Source organism: Mytilus edulis, chromosome 10 (genome assembly GCF_963676685.1).
Source record: "Mytilus edulis chromosome 10, xbMytEdul2.2, whole genome shotgun sequence".
Lineage (NCBI taxonomy): Eukaryota > Metazoa > Mollusca > Bivalvia > Mytilida > Mytilidae > Mytilus > Mytilus edulis.
In genome coordinates this window covers 16353060-16369953 of record NC_092353.1, presented here as the reverse complement: position 1 = coordinate 16369953, position 16894 = coordinate 16353060, and the positions used below count along the sequence as shown (strand labels likewise).

The 16894-nt window shown below is 32.8% G+C and overlaps 2 protein-coding genes across 2 annotated transcripts; both read left to right on the top strand.

Annotated features, from left to right (window-relative positions):
• The first annotated feature begins 1420 nt into the window (after positions 1-1420).
• Positions 1421-5978, top strand: LOC139492361 (hepatic lectin-like). The gene is made up of 5 exons (XM_071280566.1): positions 1421-1551; positions 2306-2406; positions 4437-4527; positions 5242-5488; positions 5893-5978. Exons 1-5 carry the CDS (start codon positions 1518-1520, stop codon positions 5927-5929), a joined length of 510 nt encoding a protein of 169 aa, XP_071136667.1. The 5' UTR covers positions 1421-1517; the 3' UTR covers positions 5930-5978.
• A 3692-nt stretch (positions 5979-9670) lies between these two features.
• Positions 9671-15125, top strand: LOC139493514 (C-type lectin domain family 17, member A-like). Its single transcript, XM_071281997.1, has 5 exons — positions 9671-9809; positions 12676-12776; positions 13874-13964; positions 14352-14598; positions 15055-15125. The coding sequence occupies exons 1-5, from the start codon at positions 9779-9781 to the stop codon at positions 15083-15085; spliced, it is 501 nt and encodes a 166-aa protein (XP_071138098.1). The 5' UTR covers positions 9671-9778; the 3' UTR covers positions 15086-15125.
• The last annotated feature ends 1769 nt before the right edge of the window (positions 15126-16894 follow it).

The following is a 16894-nucleotide window of genomic DNA, read 5'->3' as shown; positions in this document are numbered from 1 at the left end:
CATATATTACGATTGATTAATAGTAATATCTGAAATGCTGTATGAACACTTTATATATCAATGAAAAAGAGAGGACCTTCGATGTTAAATGCGGCCTAGTCTTCAATACACTCATAACATTTTGACTCTGTTGGATAGTTGCCTCACCACTAGTCATAACACCTCTCTTTCTTTTCAAACTAAAATCAATATTCACGAATTTCAATGTAAATAATGAAAATATCGTTTAAAGACGTTATGAAATGCGTTTGGATGAGATTTAATATGTTACGTCCAAAACTCTGCTACCTGAACGTATCTTTAAAGATTTTTAATAACTTAATTAATATTCATAATTGTAAAAAGAAAAGATGAAGATACCGTGAATGGCCATCAAAACTAATAGTCGAAGATACCGAGAATGGCCATCAAAACAAGTAGTCGAAGATACCGAGAATGGCCATCAAAACAAGCAGTCGAAGATACCGAATGGCCATCAAAACAAGTAGTCGAAGGAACACAAGACAATAACATGGCCACAGAAAACGATTAACAATAGTCCAAAAAAAGACACTGCACTGTTAAAAAAAGATAATGAAACACGAAAGTAACACAAAAAAGAAATAAATTTAGAAATATTTGAACAATGTCATGTAGTAGCCCATTGAAAATCTGACAATCTTTCAAATTCATATATTAGTTAATGACACCCCAACCCTTCTAGACTACAAAACCAAACTCAAAATAATTTTGTCTCGATCTTTTGGTATCTATCCGTGCTGTTTCATTAACATATACTCTTCGTCTATAGTGCAATGTAAATTGACAAATGTTTATACAACATGTATACAAGCTCTTTAACCTGCCCAGTGAAACAATTTGCAAATAAAGAGGACATACCGTTTTTCTTTTTCTTTGCTAGTAGACTTCATTTAATATTCAACAGTCTTAGTCATTTTTCTGATAAACGATGTGTTACAGCTGCATATGCGAAACAGTTTATGATATTTTGTCACACATTTAAACAAATGATTTATTACAACGAGAAAGTATGGACACTAAGAAAATAAGAACTACCCGCAAAATGTTTATCCCGATAGAAGTATAGTGTATCCATTTTTACAGCTGTTTTAAGACACGTGTCTATTTCGATTGTCGAGCGCATACGAATCTTTTTATCAAATGTTGAAGTTCTAAGATTGAAAAAACGACTTAGTTTTCATCAGTGATGTAACAAGAAATAAGGTGTTCTTTTCAGAGATTTTCTAAGAATAAGTTTCTTACATGCGATAGAATTCAAAATAGAAACATGCAGGTGCAAACATCGAAATAAAGGAAAAAAAGTCTAAATGGATTCTTGAAAAGGTTATTTGGCACTTGAATTGTTATGTGAAGACGCCATTTTAAGAGTACTAAAGTAAGTGTACGAGATTTCAAAATAGGTCAATCCTCAATCATACAATTGAAACATGCTCAGTGAATACAAATATAGATAAAGAGAGCTGTCAGGTCTTGACACTTTTATCAAAGACGAAATCATGGTGGCGTTGGCTTTGTTCACATTTATCATAGGTAATTAGAATAGAATAAGCTAAACATGTGAAAAAGTTACAGATTTAGAAGTCTTTACTGTGTTCAACTTTTATAATATTTCGTAAAGGTAAATATTTTGGATCGCAAAGAAACTGCATATTATTTATGCCTTAAAACATCTGTGTATAGATGATTAATGTACTCATCGGCATTTGTGAAGAGTAGCAACACATACGTGCATCTTGTAAACCTAACAATAAAATGAAATATTAATGTAATTAGATAACACAGCAATAAAACCATACAAAACCCAAAACAGAAATCTAAAACAATTCAACATTTGTTTTTAAACAATTGACGGATGTCTTTACCATATGTCAGTCTCCAAATCGCTATAACAAGTTGTGAACTATTTTAACAGAGGATATCAATAATATACCCTCAACAAAACAGCATATACAGGACAATACGATTTAACTAAAGACACACACTGAAAAGGTGTCCTACCTTGTTCAGACACATTATTACCTGGCGGTATTGAACAAGGTTATTTAGTTCTCAACAAAAGTAAATATATGTAACAATTTATTGGCTGTTTTAAAAACTTGTAATTTTGCATTGCTCTTATACTAATTACTGCTTGATTCTTTAATACGGGCAGTGCAAATGACAATCAAAACCCAACAAAATACAATTGAGAATAGAAACATATTACACAATATATATTATAGATTAGTAAGACAAAATATGGTATAGAGATACATTCATGTTCATTCTCTTTGTATATATCCAGGGCTAGGAGCTGTAATACCAGATTGCGATAAGGGATGGGCATTATTTCAAGGAGAATGTTTATACTTTAGTAGAACTGCCAAAGTTTGGCTTGATGCAGAGGTAAATATTTATAGACCTTCATCAAATGCTTTTTTTTGTTATGGTTTATGCAGAGTACGAATACTTTCGTTATCGTTTATGCAGAGTACAAATACTTTCGTTGTTGTTTATGCAGAGTACGAATACTTTCGTTATGGTTTATGCAGAGTACGAATACTTTCGTAATTAGTAATGTAGAGTACGAATACTTTCATTATGGTTTATGCAGAGTACGAATACTTTCGTTAAGGTTTATGTAGAGTACGAATATTTTCTTTTTGGTTTATGTAGAGTACGAATACTTTCGTTATGGTTATGCAGAGTACGAATCTTTCGTTATGGTTTATTCAGAGTACGAATACTTTCGTTATGGTTTATTCAGAGTACGAATACTTTCGTTATGGTTTATGCAGAGTACGAATACTTTCGTTATAGTTTATGCAGAGTACGAATACTTTCGTTATGGTTTATGCAGAGTACGAATACTTTCGTTAAGGTTTATGTAGAGTACGAATATTTTCTTTTTGGTTTATGTAGAGTACGAATACTTTCGTTATGGTTATGCAGAGTACGAATCTTTCGTTATGGTTTATTCAGAGTACGAATACTTTCGTTATGGTTTATTCAGAGTACGAATACTTTCGTTATGGTTTATGCAGAGTACGAATACTTTCGTTATAGTTTATGCAGAGTACGAATACTTTCGTTATGGTTTATGTAAAGTACGAATACTTTCGTTATGGTTTATGCAAAGTACAAATACTTTCGTTATGGTTTATGTAGAGTTCGAATACTTTCGTTATGGTTTATGCAGAGTACGAATACTTTCGTTATAGTTTATGCAGAGTACGAATACTTTCGTTATGGTTTATGTAAAGTACGAATACTTTCGTTATGGTTTATGCAAAGTACAAATACTTTCGTTATGGTTTATGTAGAGTTCGAATACTTTCGTTATGGTTTATGCAGAGTACGAACACTATCGTTAGGGTTTATGCAGAGTACAAATACTTTCGTTAGGGTTTATGCAGAGTTCGAATACTTTCGTTATGGTTTATGCAGAGTTCGAATACTTTCGTTATGGTTTATGCAGAGTACAAATACTTTGAAATCGTTATGGTTTATGCAGAGTTCGAATACTTTCGTTAGGGTTTATGCAGAGTTCGAATACTTTCGTTAGGGTTTATGCAGAGTACGAATACTTTCGTTATAGTTTATGCTGATTACGAATACTTTCGATATGGTTTATGCAGAATACGAATACTTTCGTTGTGGTTCATGCAGTTTACGAATACTTTCGTTATGGTTTATGCAGTGTACGAATACTTTTGTGAAGGTTTGTGCAGTGTACGAATACTTTCGTTATGGTTTATGCAGTGTATGAATACTTTCGTTATGGTTTATGCAGTGTACGAATACTTTCGTTATGGTTTATGCAGAGTACAAATACTGGTTATTACTATAGTTAAGAAATGAAGTATAAGTAATGTTGAACTATAGTGTAAGACTAAAAAGTCACGCCTAACATAAAAGTAATCATGATTAATATTCGTACCGGATTTGCAGCGAATAATACACATGGTCGCACTTGTAGACATACAGCTAAACGTACTTAAATATTTTTGCAACGTTTTACATAATAAGACAGTTTCTACATTTGAAAATGCCTGTACCAAGTCGTCAGGCATATGACAGTTGTTGTGCATTTGTTTAGTTTGATATGTTTTGGCATTTGATTTTGCCATTTGATTAGGGACTTTCCGTTTTGAATTTTCCCCGGAGTTCAGTATTTTTGTGATTTTACTTTTTGCTTTGATTCTTTTATAGGTTTTCTTTATAAAAACCTTTAAGTTTGAGATCTCGATTACAGGAAAACAAAATGATCTATAATTTACATACGACCAATGACCATTCTACGTCTAAACATGTTTGGAAAAAGGTAACCACAAAACTGACTTCATACTCTTTCTATTACAATTTAAGAAACATTTGAACGCAAAATGTTTATTTTTGCTCATGGTATCTTTTTAATAGTTTCTTTCTTTCAACAGGCAGATTGCAGAAGACACCAAGCTTATTTGGCCACAGATGACAATCAGGCAAAGCACAATTTCATTGCCGATTTTCTGAATGTTTTCACAAGTAAGTTTAGCAACAAAACTTTAAAAAAAAACAATTATGAGGCCCCTCATGGGGGTGTTCAAGTATTCATATAAACTCAAATATTTTGTCAATATAATCACATGATCATTAATTAGTTTTTTAAACAAGATAATCGATTAATACTAGTACAGTCCTAGATTATCAAGTAATCAAGTAATTGGAAAATTTTCAGATTATCAAATAATCATTTTAAAAATAGTCAAGTAATCACACAATCAAGAACCCCGTGAGGAGACTCAGTTATGCATTGTTTTCCTGTGTGTTACATGCAGCCGAACAAATAGTACTAAATATAATTATGAAGGCAAAGATTTGTATGTTTCAAATTGTCCAGAGTACAATAACTTTAAGATTCAGAAATGGAATTGCATACTGTATATTTGCATATACTATTTATAGTTTTACCATGTTTTAGGCCGTCAAAATTTTATTTGTTCTGCCTATTGCATTCTATAAAATTCATATACTTAGAAAGATCTAATCTGCATTTCAAATGTTGACAGATCAATAGAATAAGTGAAGAGAGATAGATAGTTGATTGAGTCAGTGTATATGCAATCAGATGAAATTCAGTATCTTATAATTTAAATTTGTATTGAAAACAGGAGAAAAAAATTAGTTAAATAAGGAGGCCTTATACTGTTTTTAATACAATTTTTTTAAATCATACATTTTTTCTGTAAATCTTAACAGGTTGGGGTTTGAACCATTTCTGGCTGGGAGCAAGTGACTATACATTTGAAAATCGTTGGCAGTGGCTAGAAACAGGAGGTGTAATCAGTGGCTTTTCGGCTTGGCTTCCTGGGTATCCAAATGGAAATCTGTCGCAGAATTGCATGATGACTGTATTTAATGGTTCACAATTGTATTGGGATGACCAGAGATGTGACTCCCACCATGGACATAGGACTGCAGGGTTACATTACATTTGTGAAAAACCGTAAGTACGAAGCGTAAATTGTTTATTTTTATATTTTTTATCTTTTTCTGAATACGCAACTGATACAAACTTTGAACAGAAAGATTTAATTAGTGAAAGGATATGTTAAAAAAGACAATTAATTTAAGTTTTACTTCTTTATTTGATTTCATAGTACAGGAACATCCTGCTCAACTACATTTACAATGAAAAAAAGGAAATCAATGTAAATCGTTCATGATTCATAATCTGATTATAAACTTTATCGAAATACATTTGTAAAATGTAGGAATATATTATCAAAAAGAATAGAAAAATTTACCTCAGGCATTTATGTCTGAGATAGTTTCAACCTATCGTTAATTAGCTACAAATAATCCCAGTATTTCAGAACATGAGATTAATTTACCTTTATTCTTTTACAGGGATCCTGATTACAACGCCGGAAGCATAATTGGTTAAAGGAAGAATATCAAATTAAGATTGTGCAAGAATAAATGTTTTACTCTTATGGCCTATTGTTTTAAAAGATAAAATACGGTATCATAGTAAAAATTGATGATGTGAATCGAAAATGTCAGAGATTGAATGATTTGTAAAGTATTGATAATGTACTGTACATATTTTTACTATAGTATATAGTTCCTTCTTTATAACTGACTTTAGCCAGTATAAACTAGTATGGCCATTGTTTATAGATTTAGACACAAAATTGAAGTCTCATGTCTAATTTGGAGCAATCCAAATGCTATTCAATAGCAGTTTCTTATACAATCCAGACGAAATACCACAGTTCTGAAGACGCTAAAATCTAAAAATAAAACTTAACTACTACAAGAAGTTACGCATCCAAAGCGCTATTCTGATTATAACTTCATCGAAAACGTTCAAACCTAAACATATGCATGCTATGGATGTGTAAATACGTTCGTAAAATGTAGGAATATATTACCAAAAAGAATAGAAAAATTCCCCTAAGGTCATTTATGTTTGAGGTAGTTTAAACTCAACTTTCTTAATACTTGTATTCAAATCACCAAAGGATAAAACAAACTTTTAAAGATCTCTGAATATGCAGGGATTTTGAGAGCCAATCAAATAGTACAAAATCGGATGACAGTTAAACGTCGTTAAGAAACACACCCTATAAACCATAACTAACCCTCAAAATATACCGGACAGTGAAACCAAAGCAAACAAGGACGGATAAAACACGGTCCTATGCGAAGAAAGTGGGAATCTAGACTATTCTATATGTCGTTAAAGATAATTGCACAATTGAAAACCTGCACAATCCAGCTACAAACAAGGAGACCCTTATTGTTTTTATAGTGATTTAGATGATAACAGAATGTTGACATCTGTACCCCTATTCTTTTTACTTTTTACCTATTGTGTCTGTTTGTTTTCTTCACGCATCGGTGACAATATAATGGAATTTGATTTAACTGTCATACAAGTGAGAGGATTAGCTAGCTAAAAAACCAGGTTCAATCTACCATTTTCTACATTTGAAAATGCCTGTACCAAGTCAGGAATATGACAGTTCTTGTCCATTCGTTTTTTATGCGTTTTGTTATTTGATTTTGCCATGTGCTTATGGACTTTCCGAATTGATTTTCCTCTGAGTTCAGTATTTTTGTGATTTTACTTTGGACTGGAACACGAAAAGAAGAGACGGTAAATAATTTTGAACGTTGGATCAAAAGTGCGCGTTCCTACATGAAACTCGACGAGGGTAAGATAGCCATAGTTGTTGGTTTAATATTGCTGTTAATATGTATTGTATAAAAGAGGCGGAGGATACCAAAGCGGTATTTTAACTCGAAAACAAGTAACGATGCAATGGAAAATATGAAAAACGAAAAGAAAAAAACAGTACATACAACATAGTATAGCAAAGCAAAGGTCGAGCAACATAAACACGTACATCAGTGGTTGTCGTTTGTTTATGTGTTACAGATTTGTTTTTCGTTCATAAATTAGACTGTTAGTTTTCTCGTTTGAATTGTTTTATATTACTATTTAGGGTCCTTTTATAGCTGATTTTGCGGTATGGGCGTTGCTCATTGTTGAAGGCCATACGGGGACCTATAGTTGTTTATTTCTGTGTCATTTTGGTTTCTTGTGAAGAGTTGTTTCATTGGCAGTCATACCACATCTTTTTTTTTTTTTTTTTTTTTATAATAACCACTAAAATACTGGCGGTGATGTTGGAATAGTTAGCAGATCCGGTTCAACATGTGGCACTAATCGTTTTACTCGTGTATATATAATCAGCGATAAGTAATTTGGTAGGTCTCATTCGTGTGACACCGGTAATTTATATGACATTTGTTAACCAAGTCATGATGGCGTCCGTAAAATTTCGAAAAAAAATTATTCCAATTTCATCCATTGAAAGTATTGGATCAAAATTTGCCTTGTGTAGCAGCCTTCTTACAGTGAAGTCATGATAGAAAATACAACCGTATCAACTGAGATATGTATACTTCATATGCAAGTGCTGCTGAATGTTGCAACATAATACTAATTACATCTCAATGAAGATATAAGATGAGGTTACATTCTCAATTGAAGACAAAATCAAGTTATGCCAATCTAATAAAGCTACAACTTAGCACATGTGACCTTTAATGTGTGCTGGGAACTAAACAGTAAGGGCATATCCCTAACAAAAAACTTATATCTGACGATCAGCTCACATTTAGTTTAGTATAATCGTATGCATCGACACAATACTAGATAGTCAGACAAACTGGCAGTCGGAATTTTAGAGTTCATAACTTTAATTGATTGTTGCTACACATCATACTTATTCAGGACATGATCAAATTATCACTTAATACAATAGATACCGTATACCTGTGATCTGAGTTAGCAACGATGGAGGTATGGAAATTTAAACTGTTATTGGAAATAGAGTGTATTTTTGAATATTGAAAGATCTTTTCTCAAAAACATCAACCGTGAACGTGCAGTTACAAAAGTCCTTCAACAAGCAGAGAACGTATCCTTCTTCCTATACAAGGCAATAGTTTCAATGTCTCTTTCCGAAAGGAACCTGGGTACCTATTCATTATACATCATACAAACAACTATACAGGACAACCCTCCTTATTTTATGTAACCATATTCCGTTATCCTTGATAACCATTATGGTTCTCTTTAATTTGAATATTTAAAGAGTTCTTATATACATTTTGCTGAATTCTCTATGATATATACAGTCGCTAATGAGAGGAATGAGACTGAGCCCCTTACTGATACGAGAATTCAGCTATTCAATTTGTTAATTTTATTTTAGATTTAACTCTATTAACAAATAGAAATGCTTAAAAAGTTGGTTTTTTTTTTTTCTATCTTTTTAAATTGCTTGATTGTTTCTTTTATTTTGTCAAAAGTTAAATGCATATGTACATATAAAACCAACAGACATGTTAAACAAAAGGGTCAGATGTACATACATGTAGCCATGAAAGCGGCAAATAGGTTTTAATACTGTATATTTGAGAACTATGGTTTAAAGATTAGTTCACAAATTTTTACCTACTATTGCGTATTTCCCGACTACTACAGGAATTGACATTTGTTTCTTTAACACCAGGGAGCGCGAAAAGCAGGACTTGCATACTTCTATTGTCCTCTTAAACGAACTCACTGCATTATCAGACAACTGGAGAGCAACAAATAGACTTAAACAACAGACACTGTAAATAAAATATGTCATAACTAAATTGTCGTAAGTATATACAAGTTGTAAATGTATCTTACAGAAAAAATAACAGATTAGCTATTACAACCCAGTTTTCAAAGAATTATCAAGATTAAGATATGATATATGATATAGGTACGAGAGTCCTGACAATTTAAAGGGGCCTGGACGTTTGATAGGGTGCAACACGTTTTGAGAGATCTCAACGTTCCTCGATATTTGAAAACAAAAACGGAAAACGTAGACGGACAAGAAACAATCATGCCAATGACAGTGCCAATGCCAGTTTAGCTTTAATGGACGTGACATACATAAGAAGATCAAGCTAAAATTAATAATAATATAGATCAGATCAGATAAACTTTTGCTCTCTGAGTCAGCAATGTACGCTAAAAATACAGCTGGTTCCACACAAACGTCATGAATATTTAGTCAGCACGACTTAAAGATTGCTTATCTAGTTCAATTTGGTTCTAAAACCAGTTACCGTACTTACATATCTATGTTCAACTGATATTGTAAGTGAAATAAAGAGGTCAAGATAAGGGTTATTTAGTCGTATTTTCCTTATCTATATATATCATAAAATAACCAGAATGGTGCTCTATGTTGCTTTTCTATTTATTTGTAAGTAAAATATTTTACTATTTCTCATGAAAAGACATGTCTTGCAAAGCATTGATTGTGTTTGTTGATTACTGATTAACTTCTGGTGGCAAATAGGTCATGCATATAAAGGACGAGTTTGTCAAAAGACAACCCCAAAATAACAATGAAAAGGAAAAATAATTTCAAAGCCTGTTCTGTAATTGGATTTAACATACGAGTTAAACATAAACCTAAATTCATCTCCAGCATTAGATAGTCTTTTTCAAATCCCTTTTTATTTTTTCTTCAGAATTTCAGAACTTCGTGAGGTCTTCAAAGATGAAAACCAATACATCACGTGAAGCAAGATCTGTAACATTATAGGTCACTACCGTTTCAGGCGGGGTTCATATTGATTGGTCTTAAGATTTGTTTGATTAATCATGTTTGAAGATTGAATACAATATTAAGATGCAACAAATCTTTTTTTAATTTTTCATGTTTTATTGAAATCTGTACATTTGTTAGTTCGTAAACATCAAGTTCCTGTACCTTATCCCGGCTTTGGTAACATTAGTAAATAATATGTGTATACAGCTGCTAGTTTTTGTTAGTATTATATATACAATATTCCATACTGAAATAAATTATATTCCATGTCAGTAATATCAAAGAGAAGCTGACTACTAAGATTTTCAAACATATATATTCTAGTATAACAAATGCACAGGTTTTGAAAATATATATCATTTTTGTTATTTTAGTATCAACATAAAAAGATATATAAGATATATGTTTTTAGTAAGTCTATAGATTATTTTTTACTTTAAATATAAATGATGCAGAACATTTGCAAGATTTCCTAGATCATTGTAATCAGTTCCATCACTCAATTAAATTTACATCTGAATTTTCAAGCGAGAAAATTGCTTTTCTCGACACCACCACATTTGTAAAAAACGGGGTCATGACAACTGATTTCCACACAAAGAAAATTGAAAAAACACCAGTTCCTTTCTCCAAAAAGTTGTCACCCGAAACACTGCTCCAGGAGTATACCTTACAGTCAAGCCATCAGACTAAAGCGAATTTGCTCCTCGGAATCCAAACTTAACTATCGTTTGGGACAGCTAAAAACACAGCTGAAATCAAGAGGATATAAAACCAAAAACATCACAGACGCTTTTGATAAAGCCCAAGAAAAAGATCGAGCTAGCCTCATGGAATACAAAGATAAGACGACCCGTGCAGATAGAATTCCGTTTGTTGTAACCTTTCATCCCGATTTGACAAATATTTCATCTACTATCCGAAAGCACTGGCGTCTTATCGAAAATGACTCTTCCTTAAAAGAATTTTTTCCATCACCTCCTGTTATTGCCTATCGCAGATCCAAAAATCTCAAAGACATACTTGTGACATCAAAAGTAAAGAAACAAGAAACTTCTAAATTTGGGTGTTACAAACAAAGCGGTAGAAGCAATTGTAAGTGCTGTAAAGCCGCCAACACTGACCACTCTTTCAGCAGCACAGTAACAAAGCAGCGATACAACATCTATGTTACATCTAATTGCAAAACGGAAAATAGTATTTATATTCTTACTTGTGGAACTTGCAAGCTGCAGTATGTTGGTGAAACAGAAACTAAATTCAACATCAGACTTAACAATCACCGGTCGTTCTATACAAAAGGAAGAAACTGTCCAATTACGAGACACCTCTTAAGAACAGGACATAATTTTGATAATATCACCTTTCAAATAATTGAGGTAAATCAAAATTGGGACTCCGAAAAGAGAAAACAGAGAGAAAGGTTTTGGATGCATCAGCTACGTACTCTTGAACCGGATGGACTTAATGAGAGAGATGAAAAACAGTTCTACCCAAAACCAAAGGAATAAATCATGAATTTCATTCTATTTAACTAAAACAACTATTTGTTTAGATTTAAAAATTGTTATGTACAATAAACGGCAAAAATATGTTTTATATACCCCATCAATCAATATGTTAAAACTTTTACACAAAAACGTCAAGCTACAAAGATATTTTTTGTCATGCATCCGATTTCACCTAGATAGATGCACACGCCCGATGAAGCTAATTTGTTTAGCGAAATATTGCGTGAATAATATATAAAATATAACAACTAATTTTATAACACTCATTAGTGTGTTAAAGTTACATTCTTAGACACTTATATAATTTAATTTAGTAACTGCATCAGTTTATTTACAAACTGATCCACACCTAGATAGATTGAATGTTGATTGTTGATATTTTTAGACACTATATTATATATATGTTTAGGGACAAGCTGAAGGACGCCTCCGGGTGCGGGAATTTCTCGCTACATTGAAGACCTGTTGGTGACCTTCTTCTGTTGTTTTTGTCTATGGTCGGGTTGTTGGCTCTTTGGCACGTTCCCCAGGTGGTCGTGTGGTCTAGCGGGACGGCTGCAGTGCAGGCGATTTGGTGTCACGATATCACAGTAGCATGGGTTCGAATCCCGGCGAGGGAAAAACCAAAAATTTGCGAAAGCAAATTTACAGATCTAACATTGTTGGGTTGATGTTTAGACGAGTTATATATATATTATGTCTGCACACGTTGAGGGGACATTTACTATTGTCTGACACTAGTTTTATCCATAATTTTCTATTGAATGTAAATAAAAGGAGACAATGATGTTGTTAGGTGACTTAAACACAGATCCTAAATAGAGAAAGACTTTTAAATTAATCTAATATAGAACACCGGCCTAACAAATGTAAAATAGGTGAAATTGATACACCCAGAAAACAAACAAACGAAAGTATTTATTTTATATATTTGTCTTCTTTAAACTACGATAGGTACCATTCATATAACGAGTATACTTGATAAGCTTTATTTCTAATTTTAGGCATCTCATTGACCAGCGCTACATGCCCAAAAGGATGGGCAGAATTTGATGGAGAATGCCTTTATTTCAGCAAAACTCCAAAAACATGGGTAGATGCCGAGGTAATGATTTCAAATATAAAAATATGAATAATGAGAAACAAAAAATACACAAACAAGCAAACACAGTTTCAAACCACTTCAAACCTATTTTACAATTACCTAATTATTAAGTCCAAATATTTCAAGACCAAGATGTATGTTTCTAGTAATTACTGAAAATCGGCATTGTCAATCAAATCTTTTGTAGCTTTTGAACATATGTAAGTTTACACTAAAAAATCGCTTCGAATTCTTGTTCCGTGTTTTTGCTATGAAAGTGTAATCATTATCGCATTTCTTAACTTTTTTTTTTTTATATACATGCATTTTTAATCTAACCAATTTGATTTAAAAATGTTGCAAATGAATTGTATTTTTGTGAAAAATGAAAACAGCAACATCAAACCAAACACAAACAATGTTTTACAGAAAAATTTAATGTGGTATACACTTCCTCCGATGGACAACATTTGTAAATTTTTCGTCCTTCAATTGTATGTCATTGAGGGGAAAAAATTATCCGAACATTATATAAAAGTCGAAATATTAAAAATTTGAAACTAGTTATGATGTGTTACATTGATCGTTTGCAATAATTTTCTATCAAAATCGTACTGATAGAGAAACAACCGTCATTGTGTTTATCCCGATTGCTTATCGGTTAGCATTCTTAATATGTGTTTATACCAATATGTGTAGGTAAAACGAGTCAGAGATTATGTATAGCAATACAATTTGCTAATTTCATTGCACCAGATACATATTTCGACATGTAATGTCTCTTCGTACAGTAACGATCGAAGCCAAACTCTTTTGATGGCTCGACCCAATACAAGGATTACAGACCTAATAAAACCAAATGTAAAACAAAACACTGATAATGTATCGAAGCTATGCATGAGGTCGATACGTTCGTAATTTAATTTATTTTTAAATTTTAACAGCAAATTGAAAAAAAGAACACATCGATATATTCATGCCAGTAATGAAATAGTTTATATCATTAATCAATCAGCTCCTTATTCAATACCCCGAAGTCTCCGATGAAACATTTTAATTAACGAAGTAACTACATGCATGTATAACGGTGCATTTTATGTTGTTTATTATATTTGTAGACTTCCTGTAGGCACATGCATTCTTACCTGGCAACAGATGACAATCCAAAAAAGCATGAATTCATTAAAGAAATTTTGAATATCTTAACAGGTAGGTACATGTATGTTGAATGATTGTTTTCGGAGCATTAACAACAGAAAACAAATGTGTTATTATATAGATTAGACTGTTGGTTTGCCCGTTTGAATGGTTTTACACTAGCTATGCTTATGGGACCATCTATAACTTGTTGTTCGTATTGATGAACGTACCTTTACCTATAATGGTTTATTTTTATAAATTGTGAATTGAATTGAGAGTTGTCTCATTGGCACTCATACCACATCTTCCCATATCTATAAACATTAACAACAGCAATTACAAAAATCCAATATTTCAAGTCGATACAACGACATCAATTGAAGTCATAAGATGTGTACAAGATACTACAATTTACAATCATTACTAAGCTAAATTAAGATCTTTTCCAACTTTTAGTCTGGGGAGCACCACATTTCTGGTTAGGTGGCACTGATTACGTCATTGAAGGACAATGGCGTTGGGTCGAGACAGGTGTATCGATGACCGGATTTTCAATTTGGGGAGTTGGCTACCCACAAGGTGGATTGGGCCAAAGTTGTTTGAGTACATATTTTAATGGGACAGAATTATTCTGGCAAGACCTAAGCTGTGGACACAACGTTGGGCACAGACATCATGGATATAACTATATATGTGAAAAGTCGTATGTATATTTATATATCAATACATCCTTTATAGTAAAAATATATATAAAAAAATACTATTGCAATAATTTTGAACTGCGCATTTGATGCACCAATTTAAATCCGTATCGCTCGGTCGATGCCACCGATGGTGACTGTACTTAAAAAAGTCCCGATAGTTGAATTAACCTTCGTCAAGTAATCGACACGGTACGGTCGAGGTAAAAAAAAACCTGACAAAATCGGAATATGCAGTCAATAGGTTTATATTGGTTTTGTGGAAAAATTATTGCATTTGATGATAGCATCGATTTAAGTAAAGGTAACCGATAGTATTTATTAGGATTCAAGCTGTTACAATTTAGCATAATTATGACTACTTTTTACCTCAACAACTATAAGATACCACGATTTTACCGAGAAAACACAGTTCCATTAACGTACAATAGTATAATTTGTTTTTTTGTGTATTTCAGGGCGGAGCCTTCTGCATCCATTATTGGATAATCAATTTGAGCTAGAAATCAATAAAATATGGGATACACGTTATTATAGTTACATTTTAAATTATAAATCAACGGTACATAATGTACAAATGAAGAACTACTATTATATACAAACGTACAACATCAGCTATACAAAGGCAACAGTAGTATACCACTGTTCGAAATTCATAAATCGATTGAGAACAAAAACCAAATCCCGGTTACAAACTAAAACTGAGGGAAACACAACATTAAAATGTAACACACACAGAAACGAACTATAATATAACAAAGGTCATTTTCCTGACTCGGTAAAGGACAAGGTTTTGCTGATTTGGTACATGGCAAGGTCGTGCCGAGGGTGTGAAACGTTGTTTAATGGTATTTCTGCTCATATGAACTCAATTAGTTGACTTGAGTATAGACATATGATCACCGGACTACTCAATCCGACATTTAACCATGCTCAAGAAGAGCATCCGTTTAACTGTACTAGATGTATAAAATTGTATTTAATACGCACCTCCATCCGGTCAGAATTATAATGGGTTTTTGATGCCTCGTGTGTTCCATTCTCTTCCGACATTGAGGCATCTTTAACGCAACCAATCTGAGGTACCTGTGCGGGATAAAACTTTTCGCCCCTATTCAACACACAAAATTATTCCATTTGCAATTTTTGTTTTATGATCATTATTTTTCATGTCAGAATTCGCATGTTCTTATCAGCACCTTTAATATATAAATGAGATATTCAACGTTCAATTTGTATATAGTGAACCTTAGCAATTGTTTATTTCGAAATATCTAAAGGTTTAAAATAACCCTGATGTGTAAACAGATACTGATGATGACATCGTCACTTCTCCGCCCTTGCGGATTGCAAATCACTTCCTTTTTAATTCTTAAATTGACTGATTAATTATAGTTTGCTCGACTTTCTATTGAAAATATTTCCTGTATATTCAGGACAACGACATCCATCCACTAAGTTGGTTTTGTAATGTGTAATAACGTTGATGAAAGGAAAATAACAATTATCGACAAATTGTGTGCTTCTGCAGCGCTTTTTTTGGATCCAACTATATTAGGGACGATAAAATTAGAAAACAGTAAAGCCAATGATAATAGACTTGAAAAAGAAACACAAAAAAGAAAAATATAGACTTCCAATGAAAAAGATGGTATTTGTCTGGATATGGACAAACTGTTTGTTCCTACAGCAGGCTGCTGACGATTTTTAAGACATGTCACAAGTGTTATGTAAAGAGCATAGAACGGGGGACTCTCTAAGCACGCTGCAATGGACTTACTGTTAGTTAAGCAGCTTACCACACAAATCATGCAAATGGTGATACAAGCATGAAACTTTGTAAGAACATGCCATTAGGTGTATGTAATCATATTAGGGGGGTAGCCACGAAATTAAATTATCCGATCATGGCGGCCATCTTGGATTTTCGAAATGACGTCTTCACAAGAAAAAGACTTCATATGTAAGGTCCGTTTTGCTTGTATTGTATCCAAAATGTTACAAAATGGAGTAAATCATTGTTATATAAGACAAAGTATCACTTTTGGTCAAATATCGGTCGATAACCCACTCCTGGTTTTATGAATATCCCAAATATGACTGCTTTATAACGCGAATAATGTCAGTCGTTATATTCCACAAATCTTCGACTAATCTTCGATTGCTACATTAGGTTAGATAGGTTATGGGTCAATAGAGGGCGCAATTTTATTCTAGTTAACCTTTTTGAGAGTGTGTGTTCTCATTGCTGTAAGACTTGTCTCGGTACTTGTCTATCCACCGTTCATATTTTTAGTT

Bases quoted from the DNA above. Each gene is read 5' to 3' on its own strand.
- LOC139492361 (XM_071280566.1), top strand. From the start codon at position 1,518: ATGGTGGCGTTGGCTTTGTTCACATTTATCATAG. The intron at 2,407-4,436 runs GTAAATATTTAT...TTCTTTCAACAG, and splicing joins AAGTTTGGCTTGATGCAGAG to GCAGATTGCAGAAGACACCA. The intron at 4,528-5,241 runs GTAAGTTTAGCA...AAATCTTAACAG, and splicing joins TTTTCTGAATGTTTTCACAA to GTTGGGGTTTGAACCATTTC.
- LOC139493514 (XM_071281997.1), top strand. From the start codon at position 9,779: ATGGTGCTCTATGTTGCTTTTCTATTTATTT. The intron at 12,777-13,873 runs GTAATGATTTCA...TTATATTTGTAG, and splicing joins AAACATGGGTAGATGCCGAG to ACTTCCTGTAGGCACATGCA. The intron at 13,965-14,351 runs GTAGGTACATGT...TCCAACTTTTAG, and splicing joins AATTTTGAATATCTTAACAG to TCTGGGGAGCACCACATTTC.